This window comes from Drosophila novamexicana, unplaced genomic scaffold, assembly GCF_003285875.2.
Source record: "Drosophila novamexicana strain 15010-1031.04,08,12 unplaced genomic scaffold, DnovRS2.1 tig00000008-arrow-pilon, whole genome shotgun sequence".
NCBI lineage: Eukaryota > Metazoa > Arthropoda > Insecta > Diptera > Drosophilidae > Drosophila > Drosophila novamexicana.
Window position 1 is genome coordinate 1,615,361 of NW_020824765.1, and position 23,652 is coordinate 1,639,012.

The 23,652-nt window shown below is 40.4% G+C and overlaps 2 protein-coding genes across 8 annotated transcripts in view; one reads left to right on the forward strand and one right to left on the reverse strand.

The window, feature by feature from the left end:
* The window catches only part of LOC115759190 (protein sine oculis), a 33,854-nt gene that overhangs the window by 7,997 nt on the left and 2,205 nt on the right, over nt 1-23,652 (forward strand). For 4 of the 7 annotated variants that reach the window (XM_030700079.1, XM_030700070.1, XM_030700087.1 and 1 more), the window contains 5 exons: nt 12,498-13,014; nt 13,086-13,296; nt 13,435-13,562; nt 14,609-14,713; nt 14,786-14,841. In XM_030700079.1, the coding sequence (XP_030555939.1) occupies nt 12,649-13,014; nt 13,086-13,296; nt 13,435-13,562; nt 14,609-14,713; nt 14,786-14,841 (866 nt within the window). In that variant the 5' untranslated portion in view covers nt 12,498-12,648. Of the gene's footprint in view, nt 1-4,294; nt 4,548-8,378; nt 8,449-12,497; nt 13,015-13,085; nt 13,297-13,434; nt 13,563-14,608; nt 14,714-14,785; nt 14,842-14,929; nt 15,053-23,652 lie in introns of those variants that run through there. The other 3 variants (XM_030700120.1, XM_030700104.1, XM_030700112.1) reach the window with 3 other exon arrangements.
* Nucleotides 16,724-17,579, reverse strand: LOC115759231. Its single transcript, XM_030700132.1, has 2 exons — nt 17,457-17,579; nt 16,724-17,337 (listed from the first exon to the last, which is right to left on the reverse strand). The coding sequence occupies exons 1-2, from the start codon at nt 17,496-17,498 to the stop codon at nt 16,933-16,935; spliced, it is 447 nt and encodes a 148-aa protein (XP_030555992.1). The 5' UTR covers nt 17,499-17,579; the 3' UTR covers nt 16,724-16,932.

The following is a 23,652-nucleotide window of genomic DNA, read 5'->3' on the forward strand; positions in this document are numbered from 1 at the left end:
ATCGTAAGAGAAATTGTAATACTTTAAGATAAACCCCATCAAAATCCGAGTCCAAAATTGACATCTGTCTTTCTATACGGGCCTTAAAGTGTGCTTGATCTTTATCAACAACATTTATCTGATTTTTATCTCTCTGATGGCCCATTTCCCTACAGGCACAACAATACACGCAATTTGGTCAAGAGGCAGCTCAGGTATTCAAAGCTAATTACCCACACGTACCCCAAAAATCACGCAGAGTTCGATTCTCTCTCTCTCTCTCTCTCTCCCTCTCTCTTTGGCTGGGCTCAAGCAGCGTCTGGCTGGCCGAGATTTATGACGTAAAATTAATAATCATTTCAACTAAATTAATAACTCTATGCCCGACTACACAGTTCCGAATGATTTACAATGTGCGTATATTTTGGAATGGCTGCTAGAAGAAATCAAGACTATTAAAATTTATGAAACTCTTGAGTTTGTTTATCATTTCTAATAATGCCCTGACTCGTTGCTTTACCAGTTGTGGGGGCGCTGCTACATTAGAGGAGCAGAGTAGGAGCGGGCAGGGGCAGGCTTTGTTTACACAACAGGCGGGTCGCGCAACGCCGGACTCTCGAGCGGCACAGCAGGTGACTTTCCTAGAGTTTGGCAGGCGCGTGCGCCACTCTCGTTATTATCTTCATTTTTAACACCCAGCGATTTGGTCAGGGTATGGTATGGTAGTAGGGACAGGGTCAGGGACAGGGGCCTCCCCCCATCAGCCAGATGACGACGATATTGTCCGGCACTTTCTTTCCGCATCTGCTCGCCGGACGGCAGGTTAACCACAGAATGTGCTGTTGATCGCTGCTGCGTCTCGTTTTCTCATTTTCTCATTCATGTTGTACAAGATTTTTATCGGGCCTTTTCATTAACATATTGCGGGATCGTTTTTTATTTAACGCTGTTGTTTTATGTCCCCTTGGCTATTTTGACATTTCCAACTGTTCTCGCTGCTCGTTTTATTGGTTCCCAAATGCCAGTTGCCAGTTGCCAGTTGCCCGTCTGAGGCATTGAAACACGATCTGTTATTATGTAAATTTGATGATTCCCTAATGCCCTAACACTTATTTTGGGCATTGTTACTATAGGGTCTGGCGCCAAAAGTTTGTTGAATGGCCAATTTCATATATTTTCCACACAACCAAAAACCCCGGCACTGTAATCGATATGCAATTTGAAGATCTCGAAGATCGCCTCCCACATACGTAAAACAACCTGGCGCCTGTCGCCCATCCGTAAATCTAATCAACTATTTTCTTTTCTCAGTAATTTCATTTGTTTTCCAGATTCGTAGATTTCTTTTATTGCATGTGTGGTCCGTAATGATCTATAAATGTCGTGTTCCAGCCATTTGGATGATCATCAAATTCATATAAAATAAGTTCATATAAGTAAGTTAAGATTATAGACATTAATTGGGGTCCATATAACTTAAGTTCTACTAAAATTATTGACACATAACATAACTCATCAATGTAGTTGTCATTGTACATAAATTTCTAACATATCCAAAGTAAATGACTGAATTATACTGAGTACAGTTGATTGACAATTTTCATCCAGGGTACAACTGGATAAGTTAGAGTATAGCAAACTAAACAAATTATCGATGGTCGTCTTTTCCTCCCTCCTCCCAGTTTATTAAGCTCTTCCTATGTTTTTTAAAAGCCAATTATCATCTTACAAAGCTATTTCAAACAAATATCTTAAGATATAAGAGACTAGACACGACTTGCAAACTCTTATCCATCCACCCGCGCCACCTTATCAATTGACAGTTGCCGCTGGGGTTGAACCATCGACCTCACGCCTGTTGATCCGACGCGCAGACACGTAGGGTTATGCACGTGGGCCTACCCTTGCAAAGGACAACCTTATTTTTGATGCTGTCCATACACTCTTTTATATTTTTATCTCACTTCCAATTCCAATTTCCAACGTCTTACTGCTCACTTTTATCCCACAGGCAGCTTAGTTGGTCCTAGATTTAAAATGAATACTCAATAGATATTAAATCAAATAGAAGGTTTAATAGACAACCTGTTTCAAACTATCAAAGCAACAAAGTCATAATAGATGCTCAAATAAGGCCAGGTAATATTTACCTTTCAGCTCTTGCAATTAATTCCAACACATGTCAAGTACTTGAATCTACTTTTGTTACCTTTGCAGAACTGTCATCCACAATTAAATGTGCCTTAAATATTTCTTAGAAGTTCTACAGGGTATAAAGGTGTGTTTGAGATAGTTCAATTTGTAGGCAGATTCTCGAATAAGACCTCACCACGCTCCAATAAATAATGCAAATAAAAAAAACAAAACAAAAAAACAATGTGTAAAGGAGAGACAAGGTACAAGGTATGAGAGTTTTCCGGGCAAATTAAAGAGGTGAAGCAAAACAAAAAAAAAATAAAATAGGAAAAATGTAAAGGTAGGGCTACAAAAGTAATCCTCGAAAATCCTTTTGAAATGACAAGAACAAGAACAACGGAATGCATATGCAATTATAGCAATGCGAGCAGCAATTGAAATGAAATACAAGGACGGGCCATAATTAAAAGGGAATTTCAACCGCAGCATAATTTCAGTAGCATCCTTGCCGCAGGAGTGGCAAGGTGGCATTCAAGCCTACGAACGCACTACAATGACATACCACTTACATACACACATACATATTTATGTGCTTGCATATACGAGTAGATATATATGCATATGCACATAAATTCTCCCGTTTATCAATATCAATATGGCGGCCATTGCGCATGACGAATGCCAGCGACGCGGCCGCTGACCAATCAGCGCTTTGTTAGTGCGAGCTATCGTGCGTTTGTGTGTGTATGTGTGTAAACAGGTAGCTTGGAGTAGGCGGGCCCAGCAATAACAATGGGTATGTTACGAAATATAACCTGTTTGCTAACCGTCTCTTTCGCACACGGCTGTCTCTTTAGCATTGAGTTTACAGTGGAGCTCAAACTGTTAAGAGCAACAGATGCTGATGTCGCGTAAACTGAATAAAATTAACAGTCGCGGATAAAAAAACGTGCCATGCTGCACTGTCACGGTATATTGAATGATTATCAAACCGTTAAGCCGAAAATAATGCAAAGCGTCTATTTACATATGTGCAAAAAGGCTGCTAAGAAGGTTTTGAACATGTTTTACTGTGTATATAAAAATAAACTAATATCAATAAATAAATAATAAATTGAAAATTGGAAAAAGTGCCAAGGATCAAGTTTCGGGCCATTGATGTGGACTTCTGGTCCACGAACCGAACATGAACCAAACCGTCAACAAATTGTGTTGCATTGGGCCATGATGTTCACAAAATTGCTAACACATATAGTTTGTTTAAAATAAATTAGTTAATATTTAATTAAAATGTATTTTATATATGTATGTGTGCAAGTTATTTGGGGCCAACACTTTAGGTGCCGCTCTCTAATTGAGCAATTTGGGTGATTCGCTTCGTTGGCAGGGAATAACATTAACAGTTTGACATTCACTGTGCCAACGTCTCAGGCAATTGCCTGCTCTCTCCCTTTAACGCCTAGCGGCAGCAACCACCAACAAGCTCACGCACACACGCACACACACGCCCATACACACATGCAAGCCTGCACATGCACACACCAACACAAGCACAGCGCTCGCTTGGCTGGTTGGCCATTGCGTTTGGACTTAGCGGCCTTTTCTTTTCATTCCAATGTTCAGTCTCTCTCTTGCGTTGCTCGCGTGCGGTTCGTGCTGTCCGCAGTTCGCATCTCGATTTTCGCTGCCCATTGTCGATGTCGCTCGTGCGACGAACGACGGCCCCGCCGGCACCGATCTTAATTCAACGGCAATAAACAAATGTCCGATGCATAAATCAAAAGTCAACGCGCACACAGTATTTTGCATTTTGCATTAGAAAATAGAAAATAGCAAATAGAAGCAAGCCGAACGCTAAAATACTCACATAAATCGAAAACGTGCGCACACATCATCAAAAAAAAAAAAATAATAATAATAAAAATAAAACAAAAGTTGATATCAATTGTTCAAATTTAGCTCTAGTGTTTGTTGTTGTTTTTTAAAGGCTTGTTCGCAATTAATAAAAGTCGCGTAAGCGGAAAATTTTTCTAAGAATTGCAACACGTGTTTCTGCTAACAGTGCGTATGAAAATTTGTTGCTTGTCTGCGCGCTCGCAGTTATTTTCGTTTATGCCCCACACACACACACACACACACACACTTCCACACAGCCCCAGCATAGAGTGCGTGTGCGTGTGAGTGAATGTGCATGTGCATGTGAGTGTGTGCCTGCGTTTGTGTGTTCGTGTGTGCCACAAGGCACATGTCTTAAAATCTGCTGAAAAGCTGCGCCAATCGAGGGGTAAAACCAACAAAAAAAAAATTGCTGCTGCTAGCGGAAAGCAAAGCAAATGTGCAAAACAACCAAAAGAACAACAACAGATAAAAGAACAACAACACGGATACGCATCTGCGACAGTGATACATATTCATAATAGATACAGATACAGGTGAGTTGACGCTGCTGCTTCTTGCCAAATGCCGACGGTGAAGCTTGGCTCAAAACAAGATTAGATTCGGCATATTAAAGATGCCGAAGCCCTTACAAATCTGGCAGACTCTTGATATCTGATATCTGATATCTCGAAAAACGGATAAAATCTTAGATCTCAGCTTTCTTAATCCTGTAGAGGTACATTCTGTGCTAGGCCGATGTTGATAGGATTTTCTCAAATGTCAAGTTATTTTGAGAATAAAAACATTGTTCTTATGGCTTTTATATGCTATTATGATACCATCCTGTCAGTTCCGCCATGAATCCTTTCCAAAGTTTCAGAATGAGAGCTTTCAAACTGAGAAAAGATTTTACATGGAAAAACAAACATCCTTACTATATATAGACTTGGCTGTTGATATTGATTGGGAATATATATATGCACACATTTTACGGGATTAGAGAGGTTTTCTTCCACTTGTTACACGTTTTATGAGAAAATATAACAAAGGTTATGAAAAGAGAAACAGCTCTTAATAAATCTCAACAGTACTCTGCACTATTCTAATAATTATTCTTTTTAATTATTGTAAATTATAATTAATGGATATTCCATTAGTTACACTTGTTTCTAGTTAATGAAGTGAGTAAAGTGGGTTTATCTTATAACAAGTTTTCGAGATCGAATACCAGACTGGGATGTTAATATTCAGTCCAAAGACTGCATTTATTACAGTCAATTATGAATTAAATAAGCTTATATATCGTATCCAGGCATCTTGTAATACTTCCTTGCCATGCTCGCAAAGTAAACACGAACAAAGAAATGTTTATCGGGCACATCGAGAAACTGCCATTTGCTTACAAAACCGAGCGATCCGCACATATATCTGGGCGTATGTCTTTAATATTATGATATTCTATCGTTTATTTACCGATTGCATGACTAATGCTCACATATCCATGTGGGGATCTGTGATTCACAAGCTGCAACTTGATAGAGTCGAGAGTCCGCCTCATGTTCGACTATTTTTGGAGCCAGTTCTGAATTGTCGAATGACACGGAAAACAAACGAAATGTACATTTGGAAAATGCACATGAAAACTGGAAAATTGCATCTGATTAGTTGCCCATTAGGATTCGTTTTTGTTTGGAAAAACAACAAACACGCGGCCATTCCAGTTGTCATTCATTCATCACATTTCAGATGAGAGCTTGCGGTATCCGTGAGATACTTTTCGCTTGGCTTTGTTTATTTATAAAAACTTGTAGGCAAATCATATGGGTTTTATCATGCAAATTCTCTATAGAAATGCGCGAATTATTAACTCTCCGCAGCCTCCATTTTCTAGGGAAAGTTGTGCGGGTGGGCGTCGCGCAGATGTCGCATGTCGTCTTGACTCGTTCGCATGCGAATTGTTTATTAATATGTAGTTTTTCGGTTCTCGTTTCTCGATTTTCGATTTAGCATTTAAATCGAGAACGTTTAAGCAGGCCCCGATTTATTTGCCAACGTGTTCATTTTGATTAATGAAGTGCGGAGCACACAACAGTTGTCGCCTCCAGATTTTGTTTCTTTTGATCTATCACACATATAATTGAAAATCTGTGCTTGATACGAAAAAGAAGTATAATATCCAAAGGCTTATTCAATAAGCATATCCTCTTTTTCTAAAGTAAACATTTAATGCGTTGACAAGTCATATTCCAATATGTTTAATATCATATATTCATTCCTCTTTGGAAATTTAAAAAATGTATATGTATTTATAATAATCATATAAAAACCTCAGGGTATAAAAAGACATATCTACATGTATATTAAATATTTGCGTTGATAAATCATATTTCTATATGATTATTATCATATATATTCTTTTGGAAATATTAAAAAAAAAATATATATATAATGCATGTATTCATTATAATATATAAAAAAAGGCATATCCTTATTGTCCTACATATATTTAAAATATTTACGTAGATAAGGATTATTATATGACTATTATAGTAAATAATTAAATTTACAAAGATAGCAAACTTATCTCTTTATGATCATAATAAAGTTGTTATACATATGTCTTTAAATTTTATCTATATTGTTATAAAAAAACCCAAACTTATCTCCTTTAGATATTTATGAAATATTAGATTGAAAGACATTTGATTATTTAACTTTTTAAGAATTCGCAGAATTAAATATATGGATTATTATTAAAACTTATTTCTGTATATTATTATAATATGGTACATTCTTTGCACATCCTTCAATCCAGGATTCGGTTGCCAACTTTTCTCAGTTTCGTACTGTAATACAAAATTTTTGGATAAACTTTTCTTTTCTTTGAATACTATGCAAATATAGTCTCTTGTTTAATCAAGGCTGCAATAAAACATAGAAAAAACAATGCTGATGTTTTGGTTTGCGGTTTAAATGAACTTTCTGCCTTAAGATTCGGTTCGTGCACTCGATTTCCCAAATCCAATAACTCAGAACTGTTTTTAAGCCTTTCTCAAATTAATACATATATTTTTTCAAGCTTAAAATGATATAAATCCATTTTTAAATAAAAATGCAAAAATATATTGTAGGCAATTGATTCATAAATCGGTTCAGACTCAAAGATATGTTGAAAGTAAATCAAAATTGGAATATTTAATTCCGGCTCGGATCAAAGTCTTGGATACAATCTATATAGTACTCTAGGTACATTTTCCATTGTAGTTAAATATTATCTTTATTTTTACGAGGCTTATCATTAATCTGTAGATTTTATTCCTAAATGACTTATCTTTAGTTTTCGCAGACGAAATATATATAATTTAGATAAAAACGCAAGTTTTCCGAGCAATAAAATAAATATATTTGTTATTTTTAAGAAAACGTAATTCTTTCTAAACTCTTGTAGATTTCAATACCTAAACATTTTGTCAAAGATTCAGCCTAAAGATACAATACTTCATAGATGCACAAATTGACCTGGCATGAAGTTGTAATTTTGTTTGGTTATTTTTCTAGCAACTTGAGCAGAATTCGTGCTGCAAATGCGCAGCATTCGTGGCTTTGATGATTTTACGCATTTGCGTAGAAATTTTGTTTTAATTTGCGTACAACTTTTTCATTGAAAAAGATGCGAAAAAGATGTTGGCCGGTACTCTGGCCAATTTAGAGACTGGGATGCGTTGGCTCGGCACCCATGGACTGGCCGAGTCGGCGGCGAGTCCATTCAGTCTCAAGAGCTGCGCAAATGTAGCGCGAAAATACATGTGCCAGGCGCACAGCCAGAGATACATTTGGTCTGGCCACGCCCCAGCGAGCAGCACATTAAATTGACAAATTTCATTCATAGCATATTCGCGTTTAATCTCGTCCGGGCGAGTACAGCTGGCAATTAAATAGCAAATGCTATATAAACGTGAGCTAAATGCCGAGTTTTATCTCACAGATACAATGGCCCGGCCCGGTCCGATCCGGCTCGGCCCGTTGGCCAGACAGCGAGTTAGCCAGCCAGCGTCGGCGGTCAGTTGAAGTTTTCTTTTGTTTACTTCCAGGGAAACGGGGGAAATGTGCAATAACAGCTTCGAATTTGTTGAATTTGCCGATTACATTGTATAAACACAGACGCCATTGCAGATAATTCGCTTTCAGCGCAAAACAGTCCTCGTCTCTGGATTCGGATGGTACCGGAACCAGAGTGCACTTGGTAACTGTAACGATGGCGTCTACATTTTATCGGGGCCCTGCCCTGGAATCCGCATCTGTTCCTTGGGCAGTTTAGTTTCACAGCTCGAACGTGTCGCAGTGAATTTTTATATTAACAGTTCGGCCACTTCGGCCAAATTCTTCTCAATTCGAGCAGGTTAAACTTTGAGGAATTCCGATAAATGATAAAACTGCAACCCGGCCGAGCAACAGGTATAATACCGCATTCCAAATATCAGCTTGGAGACATTTTACTATCTATTTCAACAAACATTTCGGCTAGTCCATAAATCACAGCAACAAAACCAGTAAAAGCTCTCGACTAGGAGATACCCTGCATCTAGAGCCGAGCTGCCACTAAAAACTTTTCTAGCTCTCTTCTAAACATAGATATCCCCTCTTAGCCAGACAATATGATATATACTTTCCTGAGGAACTTCGGTGCTTATAGTCCGATCTTTTTGAAATTTTCAGGACTTAAGTATGGCATGCAAATATGTGTATATACCAAAGCTCAAGGCTGTTTTACCAAAAATTGAGCTTTATTTATCTTTCATAGGTGGAGGGCAGGGTGGAATCTAAAAAATGAAGGAATCTAGATTTGAGTACATTAAGCAAATGCTTTCACACCAAATTTGGCGTGTCTAGCTCTCATAGTTTTCGAGTTATGCTCAAATAACTGAAATTCGATTTTGTTTTCTATCGATTTCGTTAAAACTAGGCTAGTTATCGATAACTTGAAATAATCTTGATCTGTTCGTGCATCCGGAGAAATTCCTTTTCAAGTTTTAAGTCTATAGCTTTTAAACTCTCTGAGATCAAACAGGCGAGCCAACAGATATGGGTAGATCGACTCGGCTTTGATGAGATAATATAATACTTTATAAATTTGCACAAGAGCATTAAACCCCTTTAATGCATTTACAATGTGTTGAGGGTATAAAAACATTAAAAACTTTTATTAGATTCAACTTTAATTAGAAACTAATGAGGCGCTGGCAACAATAGAGTCGTTTGGCTGCGATTTGGTTAACAAAACAGCATACAACTCTATAAAAACTGAAACGGACAACAGATGCAACAGAAATAGATCCAAGACACATACACAAGGTGTCCGCTTTCAGCTTTGGGTGGCTGGCAGCGAGACGCTCCCGCATGCAGTTAAATTGACAGGCGACCAAACAAGCGAAGACAATAACAATAACACTCAAATTAAAAGCTTATAAAAGTCAAGCACACACACACACACACACGCACGCACAACCAAAAGCAAACAGTAGAAATCGGAAATCTGACAGATAACACGTTCGAATGGACGCGTTTGTAAAGTAAATTAAAAATGTGTAAGTCGAGCTGAAAATAAATTAAATTCATTTAGTTTTTATTCGAATGCCTGCCACAAGAGGCAGCCAGGCCCAGATAAAACATCTATGTGAATAACTGCCGCCTAAGCAATGGCAACGGCAGCCGGCAGCCGTTTCCCATCAGATAAAGTATCTTTGAGGTTGCTGCTGCGACTAGCTGAGTGAATGCTCGCAAAGATTTGGTGCCGTGTGGGGCATCTACTATATGCTATATGCCATAGGCCCCTCCTTCATGGGCACAGATCATATCGGAGTGCCATTAACTGAGCATCATATGCATCAATGTGCTACTTGATTCTAAAATTGTAATCGGGTCAAGAGGCAACATTCAAAAGATACTTTTCTAATCAAATTCAAACAAGATAAAATTAATTGACATGTTAATATAATAATAATGCGTAATTGAACAATTTGTGAAACTTGAGCCTGTTGCAGGCAAATATCATTTTATAATATTATAATATCTGTTCCGGTTCCAGTCCGGAGTTACAACTGATATTTTACTATGCACCGAACCCTAAGCCTAAAGTTTTTCCTTTTAGAGGCGAACTAAACTGTCTTTATTCGAAAACTGGATTGTTAGAAAAGAAAAATCCTTTCAGGAATTGCATTTATCTAAACATAGTTGATAGAAGCCACCTTTTGTTAAAGGTCTAATGTATCTTGTAAATAAAAGTACTTATGACTTGCAATCTTTTCAGTAGAACGGGCGATTAAACGAGATCATAAATTATTATTAAATAATATAAAAATAAAAGAAAACAAAAAATATATTTTTAGAAAATATATGACAAACAAAAGTTTGCACCAGCAATAGATGTGGAAATTCAGGTGCACAAGCCGAACCTAAAGTACAGCTAGTTGATTTGAACCGTTAACCGAAAAGTCGACAGTTCTCTTCGGCTTGCAGGTCTTCATATTATAACTAGCTCAAAGATAGATCTGGCTGCAATTGAACCCTTGAGTTCAGCTGCCTGTCAGGTGAGGTTCAGCTTTTAGAGAGTACGTGAAAGGAAGAAAATGTTAAAATCTAAGAAAACAAGTAAATTATTATAATTTCAATATTTTGAATAGCTAGCGAAAATGTTGCTTGGCGAATAGTCGAACGCTTGTGTATATCGTATGACTGTGTTGTACACAATTTCATCTATAAATTATGGCCAGCACACGAGCAGATTGTGCATATATACTAGTACCTACTTATATAGCGTATTTCGTTTCACGCGTTTTGCTTGTTTACTTGCGTCAAACATAAAACAAGCCAAAAAATATCTGACGCTTGGCCAAATGCAGAGCGGATCGGGCGGGAACGGGCGGTACCAGCGGATCGGCCGGCCTAGGCCGATGACTCAAGAGCAGGCAACCAACTTGGCGTTGGTATTTTCGTTACAGCAGCCAAATGAAATGCTTTGTATATATAATCTGCCTCACACACAGAGTGCAAGCGAGAGAGAGAGAGGGAGAGCTGAAAATTGAAAACAGATCCAAGAATATCTCGAATCGCTGCGGCGCAGTTGCCTCAATTTGAAAACATATACGAGGTGCGAGCTGCTTAGACTTTAACCCGTAGCTAGGGGAGGGAGGCTCTGCGGGCAGGGGAATGCCAACAGATCGGAAATCTTGGCGCATCTCAATTTGAAATTCACGTATGTAAAACAGACAGACGATGCGTGGGCCAGCGCGATCGATTGCAGTGCGACCTTTGCAGATATTCTATCTGACGGATACACTTGCAGCTCCTGCTCTCTGTATCTGTAGCTGTAGCTGTATCTGCTGCTGCTTCTTCTTCTCCTCCCTGTAAGCAGAGATGCGGCAGCGACGTGGTAATTTTAGAAAATTTTCTACATAAGCAATAACACAACACTGAAAACCATGCGCCCCATTTAATAATATTGTGTAAAAGTTTATTTTCGTTGTGGCTGTTCGCCGAGCTGACGTCGCCGTCGTCGTCGTCGTCGCCGTCGTCGTCGCCAGGCGGGGGGCGCATATAGAAAACCATACTTTGATAATGGAAGCATTGGCAATACACGTGCGCACCTGCCACACACGCATTAGCTAATCTAAACGATCGACTAATCGACTTTGACAACATGGGGTCCAGTTCATTTGTTTGCTTTCTCATTGGGCCAAAAGTGTTCCTTCTGGCCATATTTCATAACTTGTTTTGTTTAACATAAATGTGGAAATATGAAAATGTGCACATTTCCCTAATGCCACTCTCAACAGTTTTATGTGTCTCAATTATCGTTTTTACAATCTTAAACAAAACATTCCAAATGTTGGCAATAAAAATATGAAAAATTGCCCCCAATTAGCATGGTAATTATTGGATCCTACGAATGCGCCTAGCATAGCATTGATTAATGGCCAGTACGCAGAGTCGCAAATCGAGGGACTTTATAAACATGCTGCGATCTCTGCTTTATTTCATAAGAGTCTGAGGCAGCGACTATCTCAAGTAAGTTAAATAAAAACTGCATTGATTTGTATCTACACGTGAAATGTATTGTATATATATATATATATATATATATTGCCAATCAATATCATCAGTTGGGCTAATTCAGCACATTCTTTCCTATCCAAACTTGGCATTCATATGTTTAGAGTTAATGAATTGTTATCAACATCGTAGTACTCAAAATGATCTTGTTTTACATAATATCTTAACTAATCAGTTGTACCCTCACATATGAAAAAGAAAACTTATCAATAGATAGCACATGCAAGGAAATTTAATCTTCGACGCGCTAAAGTTAGCATTGGATCATTTAGGAAGAAACGCAAAGCAGAACATGTTCACATTAAAGAATTTTGACTGCAGAAGTTTGAACTAAAGCTTGCTTTAAGATCGACTCCTATTAATCTATTTTCCCAACATTTGCTTTCTTTCTGCAGCGCTCAAGAAACCAAAGACAAGCTGAGCCTAACTCTCACTAGGCTATTGATAACGTGAGCTATTCGCGGGGATTCACACGCATCGATTCGCAGAGCTTCGATTCAGAGGGCCCAGCTGCCCGGTTCGGAGTGCGAGTGCCACTCACAGATTATGCTGCAACATCCCGCCACCGACTTCTACGACCTGGCCGCGGCCAATGCGGCTGCTGTGCTCACCGCCCGGCACACGCCCCCCTACAGCCCGACGGGGCTGAGCGGGTCGGTGGTCGCGCTGCACAATAATAACAATAATAGCACAAGCAATAATAACAATAATAATCTCGATATGCTCACGCACAACGGAGGCGGCGTGGGCGTCGGTCTGGGCGGGGGCGTGACTGCCACTGGACTGCACCTTAGCGGCGGCGGCAGCAATGGTGGCCCAGGTGCCGCGGGCGGCGGCAGTGCAGCCACAGCCGGACGTGAAACTCTGCCCAGCTTCGGCTTTACGCAGGAGCAGGTGGCCTGCGTGTGCGAGGTGAGCTGCTGCTGGCGAGGATTACGGCCTGCTCAGCTGCCAACATTAAGTTATTCTGTTCTGTATTTTAGGTGCTGCAGCAGGCGGGCAACATCGAAAGACTGGGCCGCTTCCTTTGGTCGCTGCCACAATGTGATAAACTGCAACTGAACGAGTCTGTGCTGAAGGCCAAGGCGGTCGTCGCATTCCATCGTGGTCAGTACAAGGAGCTGTACCGGCTGCTCGAACATCATCACTTCTCGGCCCAGAATCACGCCAAGCTCCAGGCCCTGTGGTTGAAAGGTGACACGACATCCTCCCCTCCCCCTCTCCCCACCTCTCTCTCTCTCTCTCTCTCTCTCGCTCTTCGATCACGTTTTTCCACTCTCTCCCAGTCACTCTTTATTCTCCAAGTGCTAACCCGAAATTCTTTTACTGTAGCGCATTACGTGGAAGCCGAAAAACTGCGCGGAAGACCTTTGGGTGCTGTGGGCAAATATCGTGTTCGCCGTAAATTTCCACTGCCCCGCACCATTTGGGATGGCGAGGAGACGAGCTACTGTTTTAAGGTGAGTACCGCAGACACCTTTCCCCAGCAGTTGCCCCTGCCCCTGCTCCTGCCTCTGCCCTTGCTGCGCTCCTTTTTTGCCTTGCCATCTTGCTTCGCATTGCCACATTAATTGCGGCAACAAAGGGCACAAAATGAAATCGTAGAAATGTCCGCCTCGTCCCAGCCCCTGCCCTGCCCTGCCCTCGACTGTCGGGCAACGCCTCCTTTCCTGTGCTCCTTGTGGGCTCGCCATCGTTTCCTGACGGACACTGTTTGCACTTGGGCTTTATCTATGCGGGCTTTCAATTGATTAAAAACATTTGCATTCATGTCAAATATTTAAGGCTATTACAAAAGATGGGAGGCCTAGGCAAAAGGGGGAAGGAACAAGTGCACTTTTGCACCTACTCTTGGTTAAAGTGGATAATCTATAAGACATTTTCCAAAATCTTCAAATGAATTTGAGGTGAAGCATTCAGAGAAATAAAAGAAAACTGCAAATAATAAGAAATACATACAAATATCAGTTACCATAAAGATATAAACACTTTATGAAACAAATATAGAAAAAATTGAATTGAATTCATAGTGAAAACCAAGTGCTCGAACCGAACCATGAAACATGCCATTTTTGTATACCCTTGTATAGAGTATTATGATATATAAGGCATACACATATGAGATATGTCAATTAGTAGGATCTTTAAAGGGAGAATTTTCTGTTTTTAAAGATCAGACTCGACATTTTCCAGCTTTACAATTCGCACATGTCAGGGAAATGTCTACAAAAGAGTATTAAATCTCGGCGTGCCAAGTAAATATCCTTACTTTGTAGTTAGCTATTCATCTTTGTCTTTCATATCTGGAAGGAAAAATTGTAGAAAGAGAGAGAGTATACTAGTTAGGAAGGCGTCTTTTAGGCAACAAAGCCTTTGCCTATTGAAAGCCGGAAAGTGCAGACTCTATCTATTTTATAAGTTCCGATAGCTTTACTTCGTGTCGTGCCACAATGAAAACCAAGTATGAATAATATCTAATAGTTATTGTTTCGTTTACCTTGTTCAGGAGAAATCCCGCTCGGTATTGAGAGACTGGTACGCGCACAATCCGTATCCATCGCCGCGCGAGAAGCGCGACTTGGCCGAGGCCACAGGACTGACCACGACGCAGGTGAGGAAAATCGTTGACAAATGGCATTTGTTATTTGTCATAAATTGTATTTTTATCTTTACACCTTTACAGGTTTCCAATTGGTTCAAGAATCGACGACAACGAGATCGCGCTGCCGAGCACAAAGAGTAAGTTTTCTCTCTCACAAAAAAATATCCCACAAATAATATTAATAACATATATGCATGCATTTATTATAAATAATTTTTGGTTAAGTGTCAACGCGTGCGAAATGAATTAGCATTTCAATTTCAATTACAAAAGCTGACGACGCGTCCGTTTACTTGGCTTTTACATGCTGATAACAAGGTCAATTTGAGGCTTTTTTCTGTGGGTGGGGTCGGGCTAATTAGTGTCAAGGACACGGCCGTTTTTCACGTGAATAATATAAACTACATAGCATACCGAAAATATGAGCATTTATTTATATGGTAAATGTGGAAATGTGGCTGACAAATTCATGAACATGCCGTTCCACATATTCGATATTTGTGTGGATCTTTGTTTTCATAGGCGCATTGTCATATGCTTGGCAGACTGCGGCCGCTGACTAAAACTAATGCAGCGAGTCCTTGCCAAGAGAGGACATTTGGATGTTTTCGACAAAAACATCTGCATTTCCGCTTAAGCAAATAGGCAAACATTCCCGAAACTCTTCTCTGGCTGTTTTGCGGCATGTTTCAGATGCTTGGCCGCTGATAGGCAACTTTTCAAATATTGAACATCCTTTTGGGCATCCTTTTGTTTGCCTTCCCTCTCTCGCTCTCTCGCTCTCGCGTTAGAAGTCATGTGAAGCGCAAACATGAATAGGCAGCGAAATGTGAAATGGAAATTGAAAATGGGAAATGGATTTTAAAGTGGCCGCAACAATGTTGAACTAACTAACACAAAGTTCGTTTCGCATCTGTGCCTAAAACATATATTCAGATACATTAAACTAAACAGCCTATCAGTTACTCAAAGTGCACAAAAGATCCTCAATTCGCAATTTCCAAAAAAAAAAAAGCACACATATATTAAAACAATAATAACAGCGAAAAATTGTCGCAATAAAAATAAAAATTGGCCGCCGTAGCAACCGCAGTGCACACACACACACACACACTCACGCTCAGATACATATATGCAGCTGACAAAAGTATCTCACAGATACTTTTGCATAAAGGCGGGCAATGCCTACGGTAGTTTGCACTACGTAGCGTCCTCATGGCTTTTTATTTTATTATTCTTTTTGTTGTTGTTGTAGTTGTTGTTGTTGTTGCTGTTGTTGTTACTGGTAACCTGATATATGTTTATGGCTGTGCCGCGTCGGGCAGCAGCAACAGCAACGGCAACGGCAACTCGGCGCTGCTACTTTAACTTTTCATATATAGTTTTTGTTTTGAGTGTGCACTAAAGACTCGTCTAAAGGTACACACACACACATACACACACACACACACACTTATGCACGAATTTGTGTGCTCCATTGTAGTTCGACTTTAATGTGTTTCCCGAACGGTCCACCAAGCATAACGACGCCAAAGCCCACAATTCTACGAGCTGTCGAGTGTTTCTCGACCAACTGTCGTCGTTTAACATAATTGCTGATAAAATCTGAAACTTTACATACTAAATTTACACCTCAAAATTACCTCAATTCAATTGGTTGTTGAATTAATTTCAATTTTAGATATTGATAGGTTAAAATCTTAAAAACAAAACTATTTCATGTTTTCTCATTATCTAAACGATTCTTCGCATAAACTCCGATCCAACATGGAAATATATAGACAGATGTATATCTGATATTGGTCAGGAATGTAGACATATTGGGTTCGGATACATTCCTTCAATGCGCTAGAAATGCGTTTCGTAACTATATTTATAAAACTCCTCTTCAAGGATAAAAGAGTCAGAAATCAATTTTAGGTTTCATCTTGTAAAAAACTTTAAAAAATTATATGAATCTCCTAATATACCCCATGTGTCTTTCTTTTGAGTATTGTATTGTGAGATTAAAGTCAACAATACCCTTACACTTTATTAACAATATTTTACATACATCTCTTATATGATGCGTTACGAAAATGAGTAAAAAATAGTTAATACTTAGTTAAAATGTAGATTAGAAACTTTTGTGTAGCAGTAAACGTAAAATACAACGAGAAAATTTATTGTTCCAAATGTTTATCTGCAACGAACGATCGGGGAATTATCGAACAACTGTTTGATCCGTGTTAACCAAATACAAAGCACAATGCCATTCGCATATAGTCCACAGTGGAGGATATAGCCGTTATAATGACCCGATATCGATCAATGTACATCGTTACGAACAGCATGTGCTTCTTGTTGGTGACCTGGAAGTACCACAGATTCGATGCGGCGCCAAGTAGATCCCAATTTGGCGGGAAGACAACATCCAAATGCTTTTCCCCAACGTACTGGAACACGGCATAGTAGAGGCCCAGAACCATCATTGGGTACAGAACGGGTAGCAATATGAAGAAGAGCATGCCGCACGTATAAACGCATTTCAACAGCGTCGGAAAGGGCAGCTGCTGCAGCCAAATGTCAAACAGGTGCTCCACCAGAGGCTGCATGTAATAGACCAAGCGACCCGGCCATGATATCTTCGCCCACTGGAAGCGAAACGCATGAATGCAAACGTTCAGGGAGTGGGGCAGTGGGAGAGTAGGGCAGTGGGAGACTGGAAGAGTGGAAGACTGGAAGCGTGTGTGTGTGTGTGTGTAGAGCTTACGACTTTGCGCTTGTGCAGTGGCTTCTTCCAGGTCTTGTGCATTTCAACTGGCAAATTTTGTTTTTATTTTAATTTCTGTTCTATTACATCAAGCAAAAATTTAGTTAGTCGAACTTTTTGTATTTTTAATGCCTACTACATATCCATAAGGCAATCGGATATCATAAAATCAGGTTTATTGGAAGAAGTTTATCTTTTTTTTCCAATATTTATTCCCATTGCCAAAATATTGATTTTAAGACATGTATAATGTAATATTGTCAGGCTAAGAATAAAATTGCACAGCCGGAGAATAGAAGGAATTCAAAATGTTGTAAACGGCAGATCTGCGATGGGTTCAGGGTATCTCCTAGTCAGGCCAACTCTTTTGGCTGGAAAATGGTTGTAAAGGAACTTATGGCTAAATTTCCATGCTCCGTCCGAACGGTTCTAAACTTATTTCCAAATCCCTACAGAAAGGACTTATTGAGCAAAATATCCCAATATACTGGAAGTGTGTCCAAGAGAAAGTAACTATTGGAATGTCTAGAAAATATGTCAATATGAGAAAATGTAATGGATATATATATAAATTCATATGAAAGTGTGTATGTTAAGCATAATGTAAACTATCGACAGTTGAGGCAAGCCATGATTTCGGGATTTCAATTAAGGCTTCTTTGCTAGCCTTCACCTTCGTCATGGTTTGATTATGCTCCGAATCGTAGGACCTTTTTGTTTACAATGCACACGCTCCACATCCACAACAACAATAAGACGAGCAGCACCAGCAGCAGTTGCGCACAGAAAAAAAACGAAACCTAAAAAACCTTAATACTACTTCAAATGTGAGAAGAGTTCCAGTTCCAGTTCCAGTACCAGACCCCCAGTCCCAGACTCGGCCCGTTGTCTTGATGTTCATTTTTCCAACTGTGTGTGTTTGTAAGTGTGTGCATTAGTGCGAGTACATATATGTGTGTGTGTGTGTGTGTGTGTGTATGTGTTTGTATGTCGATCTCGGGCAGCTCAGGGCTCATCGTTTTGCGTTTGCGTTTGCGTTCGTCGAATGCCACGGTTGGCTGGAGGGTAGCTGGAAAGAGTATCAAGTTACCACAAAATGTGCGTGTGTTCTTTATTCGTTCGGCTCAGCGCCGTCGCCGTCGCCGTTGCCGTCGCCGACGTTGACGTTGACGTCGTCGCAGCGCGTTATTCATTTTTATTCGTTTTATTGTACATTCTGTTTTTATTATTATGTATTTTGCGCTTTTGCCCGTCTCTCTCTCTCTCTCTCTCTCTCTCTCTCTCTCTCTCTCTGTCTCGCTTTTGTGATTGTGTTTGTTTGCGCTGCTGCCTCTTCAGCTCCATCCCTCTACACACACATACACATGCAAGCATATGTGTGTATGTGCATACATTCTTATATGGGTCTGTTCGTCCCTTCACGTTCCCGTTCCCGTTGTCATTCCCGTCTCTGGAGTTCCGTGACGCATTTGGCAGTTGAGTTTTGCCGCCACTGATGGCGGTGATAATGATGTCGTTGGTGATGATGGACCGGTATGGAACTGAGACCTCAGCCGAAGGCGCTTGCCAACGGCATGCCAGGGGGGGTGAACAGAATCCCGCACAGCTCAGCTCAGCATTCGGAGGGCGCCTGAGCATGTGGCGGGTACTCATCGGGTGGGCGACTGTGTCAAGTGATTTACCCAACTATAATTAGAAAGCTGAGCACACCTTATCGCCGTGAATGTGGCATAAATAAGTGCACCACAAGATTTTCATTTATTCGACCACCCTTCCAGCTGCCTCCTCTCTAGAGTTCTCATTGCGCTTCGCGCCTGACACATTTTTCAATGGCAATGTTTCAATTTCTAGGGTTTCATTCGCTTTTCCTTTTGCGCCCATGAAAACAAGTTGAAGTTCGCCCCGCCACATAAATGCCGTAAGCTGCTTAAGGTCTTAAAAAGTGTTGGGGCATACGCAGAACTGGAGAAGTTCATCGGTCAAGTGGCAACCCTGGAAATCTTATGTGATAATTAAGGGAAAATAGAACTATTCCAAGACGTAATTATGCTCGCAACAAAGAACTGGTGAAGTCCATCAGTATTGGGGATCTTACGATGCCTAGAATTCTAGAATACTGATTATCTATTATTATACCCTTTTTCTATCTAATTTTTCTTATTTAACTTCCTTATAATTATTATTTAGGTTCTTATTATCTTCCTGTCAGGACTATCGTCCACTGATCTCTAGCATACTTATTCAGGCTGTGCCAGGTTCAAGATCGAACGAGATCCAATCATCAGCTGTTCAGTTATCTCAACACAATAACAAGAGTCAAAACAAATCAAAGGCAAAAAACAGAAGGTAGCCAGTGTTGGGGCTTAGGGGGGCGGGGGGGAGAGGCTCTAGTCGGATAGAGGGGTAGCCAGAACGACACATCATATGGTAGATCGTTGCAGGATTTCCAAGAAATTCCATTGCTAATAAAAATTATAAGCCAATAAATCGTAAAAACAAATAAACAGGCACACTCACACACACACACACACACGCACACACAGATATATATGAACAGCAAGGCAGTTGGGAAAAATGAAACGCTGTTTCATAAACTGAAGCCCCCATTCGAAGAGCTGGGGATCACGATCGATCGAAGTGCAGGCCAGGGCATCAACGAACAGGTTGAGTTATCGCATTGCGAGATCGGTACACAAATCCCGAGACGTGTGCGCAGCAGGACACCCAACTAAACGGTGCCCGGCCTGGGCCTGGGCCCGAGTCGGAGAGAGGGCCATAAGAAGAATCTGAAAAGGTGTTGATCATAAATTATCATTTAATTTACGCATGTGTGTGGCGTGTTGTTGTTGTTGTTCGAGTTGGAGTTGAGACAACTCGAGTCTGGGGCCTGAGCTTCGACTCGATCTAGTAGTAGAGTTGTACCCAAGCATTGTCCCATTGTCTACAACTATGTTTCGCTTTCAGCTTTAGTTTCAGTTTCAGTTTCGGTTTCGGTTAGGGTCTCTCTCCCTCCATAATCCAGTATGTATGAGTTGCGTGTAGATCTTAACGATTAACCAAAAAGTCATCGTTGCCATCGTTATAAAGTATTTTATCTTATGGCCTGGCCCATTCCGTTCGGTTGGCGTGTGGCGCATTTTATGCTGGCTGCGCTTTATTTTGACAGTTTTTTAATAATTTTGTTGCTTTTTAATTGCATGCCACACCAGATGGTTGCCCGATAAGATTTCAGTCGCCCGATTGTCATCTGTGTAAAGTGTTAAGCATCTGAATAATGTTTATAATAGAAGGAGCTAAGCCTCTACATGAATTCTAGCTAGGGCTGCAAGCCCATAATGGATTCTGTCCCTGGTTCGCTTAACGGTACGAACTAGTTCCATTTGTTTGATTTAAGTTCATGAATCTGATTTGTCACACTTTTTCAGAGTGTTAATAAAACCATTAAAATAGAATTTTCCATTCTGCCAAACTTTTGCTCTATATAAAAATGGCAACTTCCAATTAAACATGTATATAAATAATATATATATACAATGATAGACATCTATTTTATTTAAGTTTTGGGGTCTGGGCTAACTAAATTGTTACCAAGCCATTTGTCAATAAAATTAAGTTCTGTTCGATTTTCGGTTGGTTCGTTTTTCTGTCAACTTTAAATTCCAATTCCGAACCGGTTCGGTCTAATCCAGACTCAAGCGTAACAAAACTATTTGTCGACAAGTTTTAGTTCCGCTGGTTCTTCTTTCAGTCAACTTTAAATTCCAAATCCGAACCGGTTCAGTTGAATCCATCCTACTACTCCATAGCCTTGCACTCGTGATCGCACTCGTTTTCGCAGTTCGGGTAACAGAGCTGGCCAAGCCCCCCATAATCCGATCATCCATTATTGCCGAGCTAATGAATCTGCTTAATGCAGCTCCAAAAGTGGCTTAAAACTACAGAAACCCAATTGAGCAAAACAAGTAAAAATTAATTCCTCATCACTGAGCAGCGCCCAGAAAAAAGCCCCAAGAACTTTCAGCCGGGACCACACACACGTTGCCCCAAACTCTTGACCAGGCTTTGCTACTCTCGCCTCTTGTTGTTGTCATATATTTTATATAAACTCTATGTGACAATCGTGTATTGAGGGATTGTCCTTGGGACGCAGCTACCGCGAAGGCTGCTGACTTATAAGACTTGGATGTATATATTTGATAATGCAATCAGTTGAAAATACTCGAATGTAGGCGCTGTCTCAAACGCCCGCTCTCTCCATCTCTCTCTCTCTCTTTCCATCTCTCTCCTGTCCCTGGCCGTGTTAATAAGTGTTGCAGTAAGCCAGAGACAGCAGCGAGCATGGCCAACAACTATGAAATTCTGGAAATTTGATATCATTGTTTATATGCTGCTGCCCTTTGTTTGCTCCCCACTTTTGCTCGGCTGACTGGCTGAGGCCAGGGCTGGGCATGGCTACTCCAGCATTTTAGCCATTTCTCATTTTGAGGTTAGCTTTATGTTTGTTCAGCCTGTTTGCGTGTAGATCTGTGTTTGTACTTTACGGGTGGGTTCGCTCCCCTCCCCGCCACAATCGATTTTCTTCAGAAGCAGGCAAACACAATTTGCTGCCCTTTAAATTTTTTGCTAAAGTTCACTTCTATAACTAAGTTTAACTGAATTGATTATTGAAAAATATTGTAAACTTTTCAAATAGCCTGAGAAAAGTCTCTATCTTTCCAATAATGTAATTTCTTGCCTGTTAAAAATAACTTTAAAAACTGTGCGATGTTATTATATTAAAAGTTTGTGGCTGGCTTTCATTTTCCAAAATCCGTCTCGGTGCGTGGAATACAGGTGGAAAGTGAAGTAGGAAACTTTTGTATGAGCTTGAGATTTGATTAAGGAATGGATTTCACAACATTTCACGACTTTCATTCGTTTCATTCATTTCTTAAATGTGTGAAATCGAAATCATGTATATTGGAGGATATACCCCTTAGAATGTAACTTTTGCAATTTTGAAAAAAGCATGCGGAGATATAAAAGAAATGTTGAATCTGATTTGTTCTAGCTGAACTATCTGATCTGTACTATACGGAAGAACAAAGTATAAGGAATAATAAGAATAAAAGATAACCAATTTGGAAAATGAGATAAAAAAAAGCCTATTCAAATAATCTTACAAAGAACAAACGAACTGTGCTTAAAGTTACTTGTTTAATAAATATCGGAATAGTATTTGAAGAGGCTCTTCAGATCGAAAGAAATTGAATTATTTAGAAAATGACTGAGTATATACTCACACATGTAGAAGCATAGTAAGATCTTGTGACAATCATTTGAGATGCCATGCCAGCTCTTAACTGCAACATAATCAAGTATTCGATGCCCAATTGTACAATAACAAGCCCACCCCCAACGAATCTGGCAAGTGTGCCCCAGCCACCCGATCCGCGTGTCAGGCTGGGAAAGATGCAAAATGGACAGCTTGGCAATTATCAAGCGCTGCAAGTGGCTGACTGCAAATGTAGATGGATGCGAGTAGAATCTACGATTACACGATTGCCGCCAATGCCGGACAGCGAACAGCTGGCTGCCCATTCGAGATGCCAGCTAGTCTGCGGGTCTGCGTCTGCGACTGCGCCGTATGTGGCCGACGCGTCGGCGCAGCTCCAGGTCTGCAACTGGGTTTTTCAGGCTCGGCTCGAATTGCGCGCGAGTCAGCAAATAACTTGCATGGATTGTGCCAGGCGGGCAGAAAAGGGTGCAGGGGGGCGAGGAATGGTTACAGGCTGTAGCTGATCTGGCAGATCGTTCCCAATGATCTCTGGCCACAAATTTGTCGAGTGTGCGCTTAAATGTTTTGCATGGCCCTGGACCCTTGTCGCCTCTCCTCATCCTCCTCCTCCTTCTCCGCCTCCGTCGCCGTCGATGTTTGTTGTCATCAATTTTTGAAACTGGTTCTGGGTACGTTTGCAATTGGGATTCGCGACAAGATTAAGATTAACACACCCGGCACTCGGCACTGGGCCGATAATGTCAGTTGCTCGAATTTCAAATGCGCCTTGTTATCGCTCTGGCAGTGAATTAGCCATTAAAATGTCAGGACAGTTTAGCACTAACAAATTGAACAACACGAACAACACATCAACAGAAGTGTGTTAGTGCATGCGTGTGTGTGTGTGTGTGTGTGTGTGTTTTCAATTCCCAGCGGTGT